The sequence below is a fragment of the Salvia hispanica genome, chromosome 5, assembly GCF_029641045.1.
Source record: "Salvia hispanica isolate PSC_SH4W2 chromosome 5, Shi_PSC_v1, whole genome shotgun sequence".
Taxonomy (NCBI): domain Eukaryota; kingdom Viridiplantae; phylum Streptophyta; class Magnoliopsida; order Lamiales; family Lamiaceae; genus Salvia; species Salvia hispanica.
In genome coordinates this window covers 34,980,270-34,995,908 of record NC_142696.1, presented here as the reverse complement: position 1 = coordinate 34,995,908, position 15,639 = coordinate 34,980,270, and the positions used below count along the sequence as shown (strand labels likewise).

General features: G+C 34.4%; 2 protein-coding genes and 1 pseudogene across 3 annotated transcripts; 2 read left to right on the top strand and 1 right to left on the bottom strand.

The window, feature by feature from the left end:
- The first annotated feature begins 860 nt into the window (after nucleotides 1-860).
- LOC125186402 (uncharacterized) lies at nucleotides 861-2,063 on the top strand. The gene has a single exon (XM_048082761.2). The coding sequence runs from the start codon at nucleotides 870-872 to the stop codon at nucleotides 1,956-1,958; it is 1,089 nt and encodes a 362-aa protein (XP_047938718.1). The 5' UTR covers nucleotides 861-869; the 3' UTR covers nucleotides 1,959-2,063.
- A 3,522-nt stretch (nucleotides 2,064-5,585) lies between these two features.
- On the top strand, nucleotides 5,586-8,085 carry LOC125187745 (putative clathrin assembly protein At4g32285 pseudogene; annotated as a pseudogene). Its single transcript, XR_016130445.1, has 2 exons — nucleotides 5,586-5,840; nucleotides 6,036-8,085. The product of XR_016130445.1 is annotated as a putative clathrin assembly protein At4g32285 pseudogene (transcript).
- Nucleotides 8,086-10,120: 2,035 nt separating this feature from the next.
- Nucleotides 10,121-11,402, bottom strand: LOC125189462 (hypothetical protein At1g04090-like). Its single transcript, XM_048086737.2, has 2 exons — nucleotides 10,929-11,402; nucleotides 10,121-10,855 (listed from the first exon to the last, which is right to left on the bottom strand). Exons 1-2 carry the CDS (start codon nucleotides 11,394-11,396, stop codon nucleotides 10,256-10,258), a joined length of 1,068 nt encoding a protein of 355 aa, XP_047942694.2. The 5' UTR covers nucleotides 11,397-11,402; the 3' UTR covers nucleotides 10,121-10,255.
- Between the last annotated feature and the right edge of the window lie 4,237 nt (nucleotides 11,403-15,639).

Here is a 15,639-nt window from a genome sequence, read left to right as displayed (position 1 = left end):
TTGAGTTGTATTTCTTCTTGAGTCATATAGTTGAGTCATTTTTTTATGGCAAAAACAATACATTTATCTATTTATTTTATCTCCACTTAATTCATGGATGTGATCAAATGAAAACTTTAAATACTGTAAAAACTCAAATCTATGATCTGGACCGTTAGCAAATATCAACAGATGATAAAATAATAGCAACAAAAAATGTCAACACAATGTCAACAGTTGATATTGTATTGACATTGTGTTGACATTGTGTTGACATCAAAATCTTAAACTTTATACTGTGTTGACATTGTGTTGAATTTATGTTGAAAAGTTTAGAGTTTGTACAATATATGGGTTTTCATTTTATCACTACCCACTTAATTCATTTAATATAATTTTCTTAATATTATGCCAAAAAAATATCCCGTAAATACTACTCCTCCTATATTGTAAACGAAGCAATTGATTCTTTGTGACTATTATAGAAACAAATTTTAGATAAGGATTGCAAAACAAAATGACAGATAAGGATTATTCATAGATGCTTATTAATTCAAATTTTTAGAGAGGAATTAATTATGCCAGGTTGTAAATTGCCAAAGAAATTTGCATAAATTGATATAGCCATTTTATCATCACTCTCCTTTTCTGTCCATTCACATTTATATTTCTTTGCATCCAAATTTCAAATACTGTATATATCGATGTTTTTAGCCGCGTTTCCATCAACATAATTCTCACTCGCCGTAAGACTCCTTTGCACAATTCTCTCCTTTTCTATCAACACTATTTATCTTTCACCATGTTGTTTAAGATTTATCTTTCATGCTCTAACCTCATTTTTAAGTACTTATCATAACTGTTTAACCATACAGATTACAGATCATAGGATGGCCTCGACCTCACGCCACACTTCTAGGCGGATTTCTACAAACTTCAGGCGCATGTTAGTGTTAATAATCGGATCCGTTTGTGTTGCTGCAATCATAGCAAATGCTGTGAAGATCTCCTACTTGCTCCGCCCCCTTTGGGACACTCCTCCACTCCCATTTAAGCGCTATTTACCTCATTACTACGCAGAAAACGTTTCCATGGACGATCTATGCCGTCTCCACGGTTGGTCCCTGCGATCTGAGCCACGCCGTGTGTTTGATGCAATCATATTCAGCAATGAACTGGACATGCTAGAAATCAGGTGGAAGGAGCTCTACCCTTATGTCACTAAATTTGTCATCTTGGAATCCAATGCTACCTTCACCGGCATCCCCAAGCCTCTCTTCTTCGCTGAGAATCGCAAGAGATTCGCCTTTGCTGAGGGGAAGATCGCCCACGGTCTCTTCCCTGGCCGCCTTGCCACACACCGCTCTCACGAGCCATTCAAAGTCGAGGCACAGCATCGCCTAGCTATGAACCAATTGCTTCACCAGGCCGGTATAGCACCTGGTGACCTTCTGATTGTTGGGGATACTGATGAGATACCGACTCCTCACACCGTTAAGCTGCTGCAGTGGTGCGAGGAGATACCTCCCGTGCTTCATCTAGAGATGAAGAACTATGTGTACTCGTTCGAGTTCCAAGAGGACTACACCAATTGGCACCCGACCGCGCATGTTTTCAGCCAGTGGACGCAGTACAGACACTCGCGCCAGACTGATGTCCTCCTTGCTGACTCTGGCTGGCACTGCAGCTTCTGCTTCCGGTACATGAGCGAATTCGTGTTCAAAATGCAAGCCTACAGCCACGCGGATAGGGTGAGGCGCAAGGACTTCTTGGATCATTCGAGGATTCAGAAGAAAATCTGCGATGGAGATGATCTGTTTGACATGCTGCCAGAGGAATACACTTTCAAGGACTTGATCAAGAGGTTGGGATCACTGCCTCGTTCCGCCTCTGCTGTTCATGTTCCTGCATACGTGCTTCAGAACGCGGATAAGTTTAGGTATCTCCTCCCCGGTGGCTGCACTCGCTCCCCGGGATGATTGTATTTGTGCCTTGAAAGGCTAGCTAGCTTGCATAATTTGTTTTGGTTATAGAGCTGTGATCAGTCATCTCTGGATGTTTTGAGTTATATAGTATATCATATTTGCTGCCATTGTTTGTGATGTTTATCAAATTTTACATATTTATGGAGAAGGCAATCATGCTTAGGATGATGATTCATGATGCCAAGAATTGAATTAGTCATATTGGATTGGCAACTTCATTTGATTCAATCTTCTTTCTGAATTAATTTTGCTATGTTGCAGTTTTTTTTTTTTTTTTAATAATGGCCAACTTTGTTTCTGTTGTATTTTAAAAATTGTCTTAGTTTGTAGTATAATCAATTTTGAGGAATTCTAAGTATATAACTTGATTTTTTTGCACGAAACCAAAGAGAGAACTAATTCGATTTTCTCAACCGATGTTTCATTTATTTTGACGTATCATCATAATTTAAAAAGATATTGCGGAAACATCAAAAGGAAAACCAGAAAATCCATTTTAGCAAAGGATTTCTTATCTTGAAATGTTGACTCTTGTTTATTTGATACAAAGTCAATTCTGCATTCTTTATTAGACGTAGTCAAATGGGTTGGGTCAATCCAGCCCGGACCAAGGTCCGCATTGGGTTAGGCAACTTGAGGGTCACAACTCGCATTAGATCCACAATTGAAGTGTGTTGGGCTGTGTTTTTACTAAATCTGGAGCCAACTCAACCCAAAACCCACTTGGTTAGTTAGTTGGGTTTAGGGTTTAGGGATTATATGAAATATTACAAATTTATCTTATTATAATTATTTTTGGAAAACAATCAATTGTATGGAGAAATGTTGAAAAATACTACTCCGTATAAACTAACATTCACCATATACCAAAAATAGTCCATTAGTGGACGACTCGAGTTTTAATGCAAAATTAGTGGAGGACATGAATTTTAATTCAAAATTTGTATATTAGTAAAATCGTCATATTTTCTTTTTAAATTCTCTCTTATAATGATATATGAAAATATATTTATCTCTCCACTCAATATACAAAACAACATCTTTTAAAATTATGTGTCATCACCAAAGTATGATATTTACCTCGGAATGGAAGGAATATTATTTTCAAGACAAAAAAAATTCACAAAAATTATCATATCCTATCTTTTTAATAATTTTGAACTGTGGACATTCTATGCTTAAGGGAATTAGCTATAGTAGTGGAATATAAGCAACTTCCCAATTTTTTTCTTTCTCTTCCAATATGAATCTCATTTTGACTCGATATAGATTTTAAAATATATAAAGAAAAATGAATTGAAAAAGTTAATGAAATTATGACACTTTTATATATTAATAGAAGTATTAATAAATTATAAGTAAAAAAGAGTTAATGAAATACGAGTGCAATATCAAAAATAATAAAAATAAAATGGCCAATTAATAAAGGAGGTACAAAAATAAAAATCTAAGATAAATAATGAAAAATGGAAAAAATATAATAAAAGAATCTCATAATTAATTTTATGTACAAAAGCATTTATTCTTAATACATTCACTATCACAAAGCACAATAATTAGCACAATAATTAATGTATTTAACAACCACAATAAATGAGTATCATAATTAATTTAATGTACAAAAGCATTTATTGTAAATACATTTACCATCACGAAGCATGAAAGCACTACACGGCTACAATTCAAATTTCTCATTTCTTAAACCGAGGAACTCTCCTCGTTTTACAGAAGATGTTGTACAACTTGTACTTGTAGTAATATAAAATTTTAGAAAAATTTATTTAAATATATTTAAATGTATTAATACAGAAAGAAAATGATAATTAAATTAGTAATAAAGATAGTAAAAAGGAAATTGGATGAATTGCTTTTATATTAGGGAAATTGGTCTCTAAAACCATGAACTTTGCCTAAAATTTGGTATTTCCCATGAACTTTGAAATTGGTATATAATATCACAAACTTTCCATTTTGTTTGGTATTTCCCACGGCATATTTATTACTATATTTGACTAACTTACGAGGTTTTTATCATACTTGACACAATTAAATCATCGTGGTTTTCAACGTGACTTTTTATGCTACATGTGACTTTTTATGCTACATGTTATGAACTTAAAAAGTGGTTTCAAATATTATAAAACATATCACGGTTGCCTATGTTAAATAAGATTTTGATGAAAATATCTTATTTGAGTAAGTTCGGGAATTACCAAACAAAATGCAAAGTTCGTGATATTATATACCAATTTCAAAGTTCATGGGAAATACCAAATTTTAGGCAAAGTTCATGGTTTTAGAGACCAATTTCCCTTTATATTATAATAATTATACTGACATTGATATACGATTTGATTAAAAATATACTACTAATATTCAGTAAAACTGAAAATTACATTATTATAACAAAATAAATTGCATAACTAAAATCATAAGTACATAATCAAAAAGTAAAATAATACTATTGCCAAAATTTTGAAGAATTAAAGTTTTTGTATATATAATTACAAATATTACATAAATAATTATTTTATTTTAAATCTATTTATAGAGCCAAAATCCAAAGAGAAAATAAAAAAAATAAAAAATAATACTCCTCCGTCCATAAAAAATAGTCTCGTTTGTGGATTGTAAGAGTTTTAATGATAAATTGGTGAAATAAGAGAGAAAGAAAAAAAGTAAATAAAGTATGAGAGATAGAGGAAAAATCCCAAAAAGTGAGTAAAGTACGAGCCAAAAACTTTCTAATTTTAGAAATAAGACTATATATTGTGGATATCCTACAATGTCAAGAAGGGATTATTTTTCGTGGTTGAAGGAGAAGTAATAAATAATAGACAAAAAACTGTTATAAAGCCCGGTCTCACATGGAGGGAATGTTATGCACAAGACATCTCATGCGAGTGTTGTGTCAAGTTTGTGTTTTATACAATTGTTAGTACTATCCATGTTTAATTGTACTCTCCCTGTCAGTGAATAGGAGTTTTGTTTTTCCACTTTGGTCCGTCCGCAAATAGGAGTCTCGATTCATAATTATTATAAATGGTAAAAAAGCTCCACGTTCCACTCACATATCATTTAAAATTAATATATACAAATGAGACTCATATTCAACTAATTAACTTCTTCCACCCATTTTTCTTAATATTTCTTAAAACTCGTACCGGATAGGAGCGAGAATAGGACTCCTATTCGCGGACGGAGAGAGTAGTTGAATTGTACTACTAGTATTTATTCTTGAGTTATATAGTTGAATCAATTTTTTTATGACAAAAACAACACATTTATCTTTTTATTTTATTCTCTTTCATATTTTATCTTATTTCCACTAGATTCATTTGACATAATTTCTTCAATATTATGCCACAAAAATATCCCGTAAATATTAGTACTAGTATTTAATCATTTACTACTTCTATATTGTAAACGAAGCAATTGATTCTTTGTGACTATAATAGAAACAAAATTTTAGATAAGGATTGCAAAACAAAATGACAGATGAGGATTGCATTCATAGATGCTTATTAATTCAAATTTTTAGAGAGTAATTAATTATGCCATATTCAAAGAAATTTGCATAAAATGGTATTCCATAAACCTCGTCAAGAGGTTTATTATATTTCCGCCATTACAGTTTCTCTCTCTACACTTTCTCTCTCTATATAGCCATTTTATCATCACGCTTTCTTCTCTGAACTAACTATATTCCTATCACTCTCCCTTTTCTGGCCATTTTTATTTAATTTTCTTTGCATCCAAATTTCAAATACTGTATATATTGTTTTGGAGAATGTTTTTACCGGCGCCATTGCAGTCGGCCGATCATTCATTTCTCATGTGATCGCCGCGTTTCCATCAACATAATTCTCACTCGCCGTAAGCACAATGCTCTCCTTTTCTATCAATAAATCGATTTTTTAGATAAGGCGTAAACGATTCTCTATTTTCCGATCTGTAATTGGACTCATTTAGGTTGAAATTCACGTAGATATCTGAAGAAACTCAATACCTTTTGAATAAATCGTGTTTCTGTAATTGATTTTGGTACTGATTGCATTGGATTGTGGACAGGCTAAGCCGATCATCTGTGAATCGATTTTTGAAATCGACGGATACAGATTGGGAGAGAGAGATTTGCGATCGGATTCGGCGGTGATGGCGTCGAGCACGCTCAGGAAGGCGATAGGGGTGGTGAAGGATCATACGAGCATAAGCCTCGCCAAAGTGACGGGCAACGTCGCACCGGATCTCGAGGTTTTGGTGGTGAAGGCGACCACTCACGAAAACGAGGCTGCAGACGACAAGTACGCAAAGGAGATTCTGATTTTGATGGCATCTTCGAGGATAAACGTGAACGCTTGTGTATTTGCGGTTTCGAAGAGGCTGACCAGGACCAGTGATTGGATAGTGGCGTTGAAGGTTTTGGTGCTTGTGCACAAGCTGTTGATTGAAGGGGGCCCTGTTTTTAGACAGGAGATGCTGTTTGCCAGCAGGAGGGGGCCGAGGGTGCTTAACATGGCTGGTTTTCGCGACGATGCACACTCTAGCTCGTGGGATCAGTCGTCGTTTGTGAGGGCGTACGCGCGGTATCTGGATCAGAAGCTGGAGACTATGGCGTGTGGGAGGAAGAATCTGAGTGTTGGTGATGGTGGTGGTGCGGGATATGGGAGAGATGAAGATGGTTTTAGGAGGGCTAAGTCGTGCGATGACTTTAGTGGTGGTGGTTCGCGAATGGGGAGAGATGAGGTGTTGTGGCTCAAGGATTTGTCACCGGAGAGGGTGTTGGATAGGCTGAACCAGCTGCTTCGCGTCCTTGGCCGCTTCTTGGCATCTAGGCCGACAGGGGCTGCAAGGAGCGCGAGGATGGTGCTTGTGGCGCTGCGCTTGCTGGTGAGGGATAGCTTTGTGCTCTATGATGACATATGTGATGTATTGAAGCATCTTCTTGAGTGTTTCTCGGATATGGAGTATGCTTACCCTGTCACGGCCTTTGATGCTTATGTGAATGCTGCAAAGATGATTGTTGACCTCAATGGCTTCTATGATTGGGTTAAGGATGTGGGGATAGTGAGGCCTTATGAGTTTCCGCAAGTGGAGAAGATCAGTGATCAGCTTCTGGGACTCGAGAGGCTGATGAGGGAGAAGGCGAATAGGGCGGAGAGCCTCAAGGAGGAGGAAAGCTTCTCACAGGTCAAAGATGAGGGAGAAGAGGTGAGTGTGAGTGACATTAAAGCACTCCCCCCACCGGAGAATCCCCTGCAAGACCTAGTGAATCTTGATGATGATGTATCGGTTGATCAAGAAAGCAATAAGTTGGCATTATCTCTGTTCTCTGAGTGGGTTGAATTCCCAGAAAACGGAGAGGGTAAAGTGAGTTCGGGTTCAGCATGGGAGAACCCTGCAGCTGAGAGAGGAAAGGCCGATTGGGAGGTGGTTCTGGTGGAATCAGTAAGCAATTTGTCAATGCAGCAGGTTGCGATGGGAGGAGGGCTGGATGCCTTGCTACTTAATGGGATGTATGATCAAGGGGAGGTGAAGCAGCATTTTGAGGCCTCCCGGATGATTGGTGGGAGCGCAAGCAGTGTGGCATTGCCCGGGCAGATGAGTGGAGGGGCGACAGAGGTGCTGGCGTTGCCCCCCGCACCTGATGTGGCCCAGAAGGACCCCTTTGCCGCGTCCCTCTCAGTGCCTCCGCCAGCATATGTGCAGATGGCGGACTTGGAGATGAAACGGGAGCTGCTCGCGCAGGAGCAGCAGCTGTGGCAGCGGCAAGCAAGCAACGGGATGCAAGGGCAGTTGATGTATGGGTGTTATGGTGGTGGTGGTGGTGGTGCTATGCCGCAGCATGTTGGGTTGAAGCAGCAGCAGCAGGGGGCTTACTACTGAAGTATATCTATCTATATGGCTCTGTGTTGGTAGATTTGTTTTCTTTAAGATCACAATTTTTGTGGGGTGGAAATAAGGTTGATTCCATTTTGGCAATGTTCATCGTAGCAAATGCTCCTCGCTTCTTGGACATGGGAATTAGTTGTGTTTCAATAAATTCCTTTCTTGTGTTTCAACAAATGTAGTGTTTTATTGAGTAAGCACACAAGCACTCATTCTATTTTAGACTAAATTGTGGTCATTTCTATTTTCGGTTATTACCACACTTACTTGCACTCTGAATATGATGTGATGTCAAATATATTCTAAAAATACTCTTCTCAAATTTAACCACATGCTAAATTAAAAATTATGTGTATGTCATAGTAGTACTCCTAATATTTATCTATATATTATCAGAGATGTGATTAATCGATAACTATATGTTACTAGTTGCTAACTACAATTAATTCTATACTACTAATTTTGAGGATCTTGTGGTCCACAATTTTCTATGTGGATTTTTTAAATGAAATATAGCGCGACGGGTAATTCAAATGCAATTTGTGAATTTTATATTTCCTTCTAATTCATACTTTCTGCTGTTCTTATTTGATACAAATGCATTACGAGAATTGGCAAATTTATATGGAGAATTTGTCTCTTCTTTTATTTTATATCATCCCCTTATTAGTTATTAACAAAAACCTTAAAATTGAATGATAGCTCAGAGACAATTTGTTGAATAAATTTTCAGGTTTTACTTATTTCTGAAGATCAAAAGAGAATGATGCACGGGAAACTGAGAGCTACTCAAAGCACTACTATAAGAATTATGTTTTGGCACTTAATAAGGGGAACTAAGCTGATAGGTGTCCACTTGTGAAGCAAATTATTAGTGGAGGGAGATTTGAATGCTGAATGAAGAAGTAGTGATTCAAGAGTGAATATTGTCATTTCATTTGTTAGTGCATAGTTAATATAGCTGAACCCTTGATATTATTACTGAAAAAGTTGACATTTATATAGGCGAGTTGACATTATATTTGTTAGTGCATAGTGATATGTTTATAGATACGAGTTGACATTGTTGCTAGTGTCTGTTGACATGTTTACTGAAGAAGTTGACATTTATATATAGCGTAGTTGACATTGTATTTGTTAGTGCATAGTTGATATTGTTGCTAGTGTATGTTGATATTGTTAGGGACGGAAGGGGTATATAAGATTATTTTATATAAATAAAACCATAATTTTATATTAATGAAATATATTTAACTTATCATAATAGTACTTAATATTATTGTCATCAGAATGCTAATAATATATCTTTCGGTACTTGTATATAATACATTAATTATAATTTTTTTAATTTATATATAATTTGAAACCTTAATATAGGAAAGTAAAATTGTTAGAAATCATATTTGTAGGATTCATTTTTTCAAAAATCGTTTTCACTTTCTTGGGATAACCATATCTTATGTGATATAATAATAAATGAAATGTAGCTGAATTTTCTCATTAGTGGAAAAAATTAAACAACTATTTAAGTTCGTACCCGTAATATTATATATCAAGTTTAAAGTCTATGAGAAAAAATTAATTTTTGAAAAGTTTTGTGATATTAGACGCAAAATGGATATTGTATTGTAACATGCTTATGCGCTCATCAATCATCCTTAAACATCAAAACATAAAAGTTTTAATGTTGAAGCCATTAGTTTGGGTTTTCATGGCAATTGGCATGTGTTTATTTTTCTTGTTGTATGTAAATAAAGAACCTACGTCTGTCTCATTAAATGAGAAATTATTCTTCTAGCGTACATATGAATATTTTACAACCTATTATATTTATTTTTTATATTTGAATTTTTCTTGAGTTTCTGAATGAAAAATATCAAAAATAGATATATTGATTACTTATCTATATACTAACGAAATTTAAGTTGGGATCACACTTTATCATTCGTGTATTTAGATATTCCCTAAAATCTATAGGAACAACTGTGATTTCATGCTTTGAAAGGCAAATGGTGATTTATGTGCAAAGAAGGTACTGTTACAACTTACAATACATGTGTGTGTGTGTGTATACCTATTTTATATTGAAGATCCAAAGGATATGGGAGATAATAAATTTAGATTCACACTTATTAGTTTTTCTATATATATAGGTGGAATGTGAGTTATCTTCTTAATTTTTTATAATACTGCATGTCAAATAATTATTAATTTAGATTCACGCTTATTTAATGATGAAAAAAATATGAGAATGGGGGATTGTTGCCAAATAAGTAATGAATTTATTTAATTCATCACGAAAAACCACCAATGAAAGATTGGATGGATATTAATTATATTACAATTAAACATAAAGAAAATTGTTTGTTTTTGAAAACAAACTGTTTTCTACTTTATAGTCTTCATTCATCACCAGACCAATTCTTCTTGACATTGGGTCCCGTGGGCCCATCCGTCCCGAAAAGTTGATCAATCGTCTGCACCAGTTTATCCAATAGTTTCTTCAATTTTCCCGGCAAAAACATCCTCACTCTCCTCACTTCCGCTGCCGTATCATACTCCTTGGTGGGCCCCCACTTGCTCTGATAGCTCAACCACGGCGGCTGCGCCACGGCCTCCGCCTCCCCCTGCGACGCCACAATCACAAAGCTAGCCGCCGTGTCCACCAGCTTGTCGCTCTTGGCCCAGTCATTCCTTATCCCGACCCCGTGCCCGGGCCCCTGCAGATACAGCCCCGGCTCGTTGTTCCCAGCGTGCCCGTTCTTGGAAGAATACCATATAAACCTATTCCCGCTTTGAAACTGCAGCTGATAAGCATCCACCCATTTCCCCCCGCTGTGTTGGGAGAAGTACACTTTGTCAAGCACCCCATCCCCGTTTCTCACTCTCAGCGTCACGTGCTCCCAGTCGCTCACGTGCTGCCCTACTTTCCCCAGCGACACTTTCTTAATTAACCCTATTTTCGCACTCGCGTGCCCGTTGAATGGATAAAATATCCACACCTATCAATATCAGATAAAAATATTAGCATTATTACTAATTTTATTTTAAAAAGAGAGTGGTTCTGTCATGCACCTGAATATCTGTGTACATCGCGGACGGTTTGAAGTGGACGTACACTTCCGCGCTGGCTAGATCCCCGCCGCTAACCTTATCCCGGCCTGCATCATCGGCCGGGAGGTCCATCCAGAAGGAGCCGTCGGGATCTTCTACCTTAGGGAGGTTGGCGCCGCCTGGCCAGATGGGGACCGGGTGCGACTCGTCCCCTTTTATATACAGCAAGGCGCCATTGCTGAAAAACCAATCCACCGAAGAGGGGAGGTGTTCTTCGTCCGGGTGGAGATAAACATACAGGGCGTACTCTCGGAACAAGTCTTCCATTTGGGCTCGGGTGAGCGGCCCGGTGATTGGGAGAGGATTGGAAGCTGCTCCCCTCAATAATACTAGTATACATGTAAGAAGAAGCATCAACCATGCACCCTTCATGCTAGGATTAAACCCTAATCCTGAAGAGTTGCAAAGAAATACTATATTCTTTGACATGATTGCACCTCAGATATTGTGTGTGTTTCTCTTTAATCACCACCCACATCAACTCATTTAAATAGAGGAGTTGTGAGGGTCAAATTCGGTTGCATTAATTACAGATTAATTATAAAAACTAGTACCCTACTATAATTGTTCACTTATTACAAATGATGCACGAACTCATGACTTAATGAACCCTTCATTTCCATTTGCACACCGTGTATTTTCAATTCTAATGGATAAAAATAATTTTAACTAAAAAATGGTCTGAATTTTTAAAAATTAAAAGTGTTATTTATCTATAAATTACAAAATTCTATAATCACCTATTTTTTAAATCTAAATACATGAATTTTGAGTTTTTAAAATTTTTTTCCCACGACATTAGTTTATTCTAAAAAAAATTTCCCATGACATATTAGACACATAAATTAGCATCCCTAGTAGCATTAAAAAGTGTTCTTATCCAATTTTTTTAGTGGATTAACAAACAAATTACCTTCTTCTAATCCAACGTCGTCATTTTAATACTCACCACTTTTCGCCACTTAAGATGAACACTTTGGCTTCAATTTAGAATAAACTTATTAGTCTAATTATACCACCAACGCTTCATAAAGAGTGCTCGGTGTTAGTATCTCAACTAAAATTAGGGGACACAAATAAAAGCATCCTAGAAAAGCAAAAGATTGAGATAATTTGGCTTCAACTTAGTGCCGCTTTCTTTGCGTCCTAAGTTATAATTATTTTTAAAAATTTCCAAAAGCTAGTAATTGCTTCTCAATTTTTGTGTCCCAAAAAGATTAGTTTTTCTGAAGTATATATCGTTCAAAATATTAGAAACAAACCAATATAACTAAAAAAAGAAAAACCAATAAATCCAAGTTCATGCATTTAATTAGATTCAAAAATTCAAATTAAAAAAAAAATCAGAAAATATTAATAATTTGTATATTTATAAATAAATAGCCAAAAAAACCTTAAATATGTCTGACTATCTTGAGCTCTTCCAACTATATTTGATACTATCATTAATCTTAATCTACATTAACTAACATAAAAACAATAAATGAAACTCTTTCATCATTCACAAAATACAATATCTAACTTTTATTAAAATTTACTATGTTACATCAAAGTGTCAAGAAGAATACAATAATCTATATATAATTATGTGTGTGTGTTTTAATTAAATGATAAATAGACATTTTATTCTGAAACACGTACATGGAGAATTTATTACTCCTAAGTGCTTCTAAGTGCATTAAATGAAAAAAAAATTATGTATTGCTCATATTTTAATTATAATAAAATGAATTTTTGAGTAATGCTAATAGTTTCTGATATTCCATTTGTCTCATATACTACTATTTACAAAGTTTCTTTTATGGTTTTCTCATATACACTGATAGAATCCTACATCTTGAAATAATACTCCGTATTTATTACTGACTCACACACCTTTACACTATATAAGTCAACTCTTATCATTACATTATAATGAAGAGAATATTACTACAGTTTGTTTTTTAGGTCTTATCATACATTTACTTGTAGAATCATACAGCTTGCAATACTAATCTACTATTTATTACTCACACACATTTACGCTAAGTCAACTCTCATATTTACGTTGGTAATGACGTGAATATTTAAGTAATATTGGTGATATACAATACTCCATATCTGATATCCCATCTAGTCTCAACCCTCATGTATTGACAAAGAATCTTTTTTAGGTTTTCTATAGAATCCGACATCTTGAAGTACGGCCACTCCATCAGCCTCAGTCTGTCAATAAATGTCTTTTACTAGGTTGGATTTTAAAAAAATTATTTGACTTTGTAAAGAAAATGAGAAAAAAAAATTAATAGAATGTGATTCTTATTTTTATATATTAATTTTATAATAAAATGTGAGAAGAATGAATTAGTGAAATATAAGGTCTATTTACTAACTATAGTAAAAATAAAATGGAATATTTATTGACAGACGGACGGAAAAAGAATACGACATTTAATAACAGCGGAGTAATATTTATTACTGACACACATTTATACTATAAGTCAACTTTCATAATTAAATGATAGAATAAGGGATAATAGAAGGGATAAAAATGTAATAAAGATAGGAATGAAGTAGTTATTTTGAAACGATTGACTTTTCTTTGGTAAATGATTGACTTTCATCAATAATCAAATTGATGGATGAATGGTTGATTTTCCTTAATAACCATTTACTTTCTTTGTCTTATTAAATATTCTACTTCCTCCGTTCCAGATAATTCGATTCAATATTCTATTTTGGGTTGTCTCACATAATTTGTCCCACTTCACTTTTACCATTTTTGGTAGTGAACTTCATATTCCACTAACTCATTTCTACTCACATTTTATTATAAAACTAATACTTTAAAAGTAGGACCCACATCCCACCAACTTTTTCAACTCACTTTCCATTAGATTTTTTAAAAGAATATGCGTCGGCCCGTCGGGTTTCAGACCAACCCTAGTCGGATTGCGGGTCAATCGGGTGTAGGCTAATTGGATTGTGATTTCTTTTGGGTTATAAAAGTTCGACCCTATCATAAAAGCTTGGGTTTCCGGCTAGCTCAATGGGTTTTTCGAGTTGTTATCGATAAGATTAACATATGATCAATCCAATAAATAATGATGAAAATTAGTAATATTCATAAAATATAAAATAATTAATTATGATAAATTTGATATATATGCTTAAACTCAATTATAAACATGATCAAATACTAATATTTGAGATATTTCGTGAAATTTTAATGCATGTTTTAGAAATTTAAATATTTTGTTAGTGAATTTGAAGTTTTTAATTTATTTATCAATTATTATATTGATAAAAAAAATTCAATATATAATTTGTATATTTAATATAAAATAAAAAGTTATTATTTTAGTTATCTATATTATAAAATTAATCAATGAAGTTTCAAATTAGGAGTAAAAGATAGAATAATAGAAATTTTATCGGATTTTCGGGCCAGCACATCAGGTTTTCGGGTCTGGCCCTAATGGATTGCAGATTAATCGGGTGCGGGCTAATCGGATTTTATTTTATCAGGCTATAAATTTTCAGCCCTAACCCTATAAATTTGGAGGCTATTCGGGCCAGCCCACGGATTTTAGGCTACACTGACATCCCTAGTTTTAAGGCACAATTATTAAAGAAAAAGAGAGATAGAAAGAAAAAGTAATTAAAGTATTGTTAGCGGAGAATGAGTCTCATGTTATTAGAGAGAAAAAAGTTTCCAAAAATAGAAAGTGCATATTATTGTGGGACGGACTAAAAAGGAAAGAGTGCGTATTCTTTTGGACGAGGGGAGTATTATAGTACTAGTATTCAGCAAGTGGGCTCATATTCCATTAACTCACTTTACTCATATTTTATTACTCACGCCGTCCTTGAAAATTCGTCACTTGTTTCCATTTTCTTCTGTCCCTAAAAATTTGTTATCTTTCACTTTACCATTTTTGGTAGTAAATCCACATTCCACTAACTCATTTATACTCACGTTTTATTATAAAACTAATTTCTTACCCACTTTTTCAACCCATAATCTATTACATTTCTTAAAATTCATGCCTGGTTAAATGACGGCAAATTATTAGGGACAGAGAAAGTATAAAATTAGTATGTAAAAATATGACTCATATTCAACTAACTTTTTTCTATCATTTTTTTTTCAAATTCAAACAATTTTTAAAACTCGGGCCATACTCAAAAATTTAACATTTATTGACATAGCAAGGGAGTAAGATATTTTGTTCACTTTTTAGATTTATATTAGGAGAAAAGTATATTTTCTAATCATTTATCATCTTTAATCTCACTCCTTGCAGTAATAACCATTTCTCTTTTTATAAACAATTTCAGTTACACACCTTTTGCAAAATTGCCATGAAACCTGTTCTCAATAAATCTTCCATTGTTTTTAGATCTATGCATATGATTTAATTGTTAAAATGATGGTAAGAGTATAATACAAAGATCTCCAATTTGAAGAATATCATTCAAGAATAAAATTATCCAACATTTGTAAACATATGTTTTTTATTGGATTCGAATTAGGCCTTGTTGGAGTAAATTGTTATCAGGTTAGCCCGATAACAACCCAATTCGCACAATTTGACAGCCCTAGTTAGCAAGAAAAAAGAGAAGATGATAAACATTAATATAAAGTGTATGAGGGTGAGAGATTTAATATCAGAATCTATAGAGAAGCAAG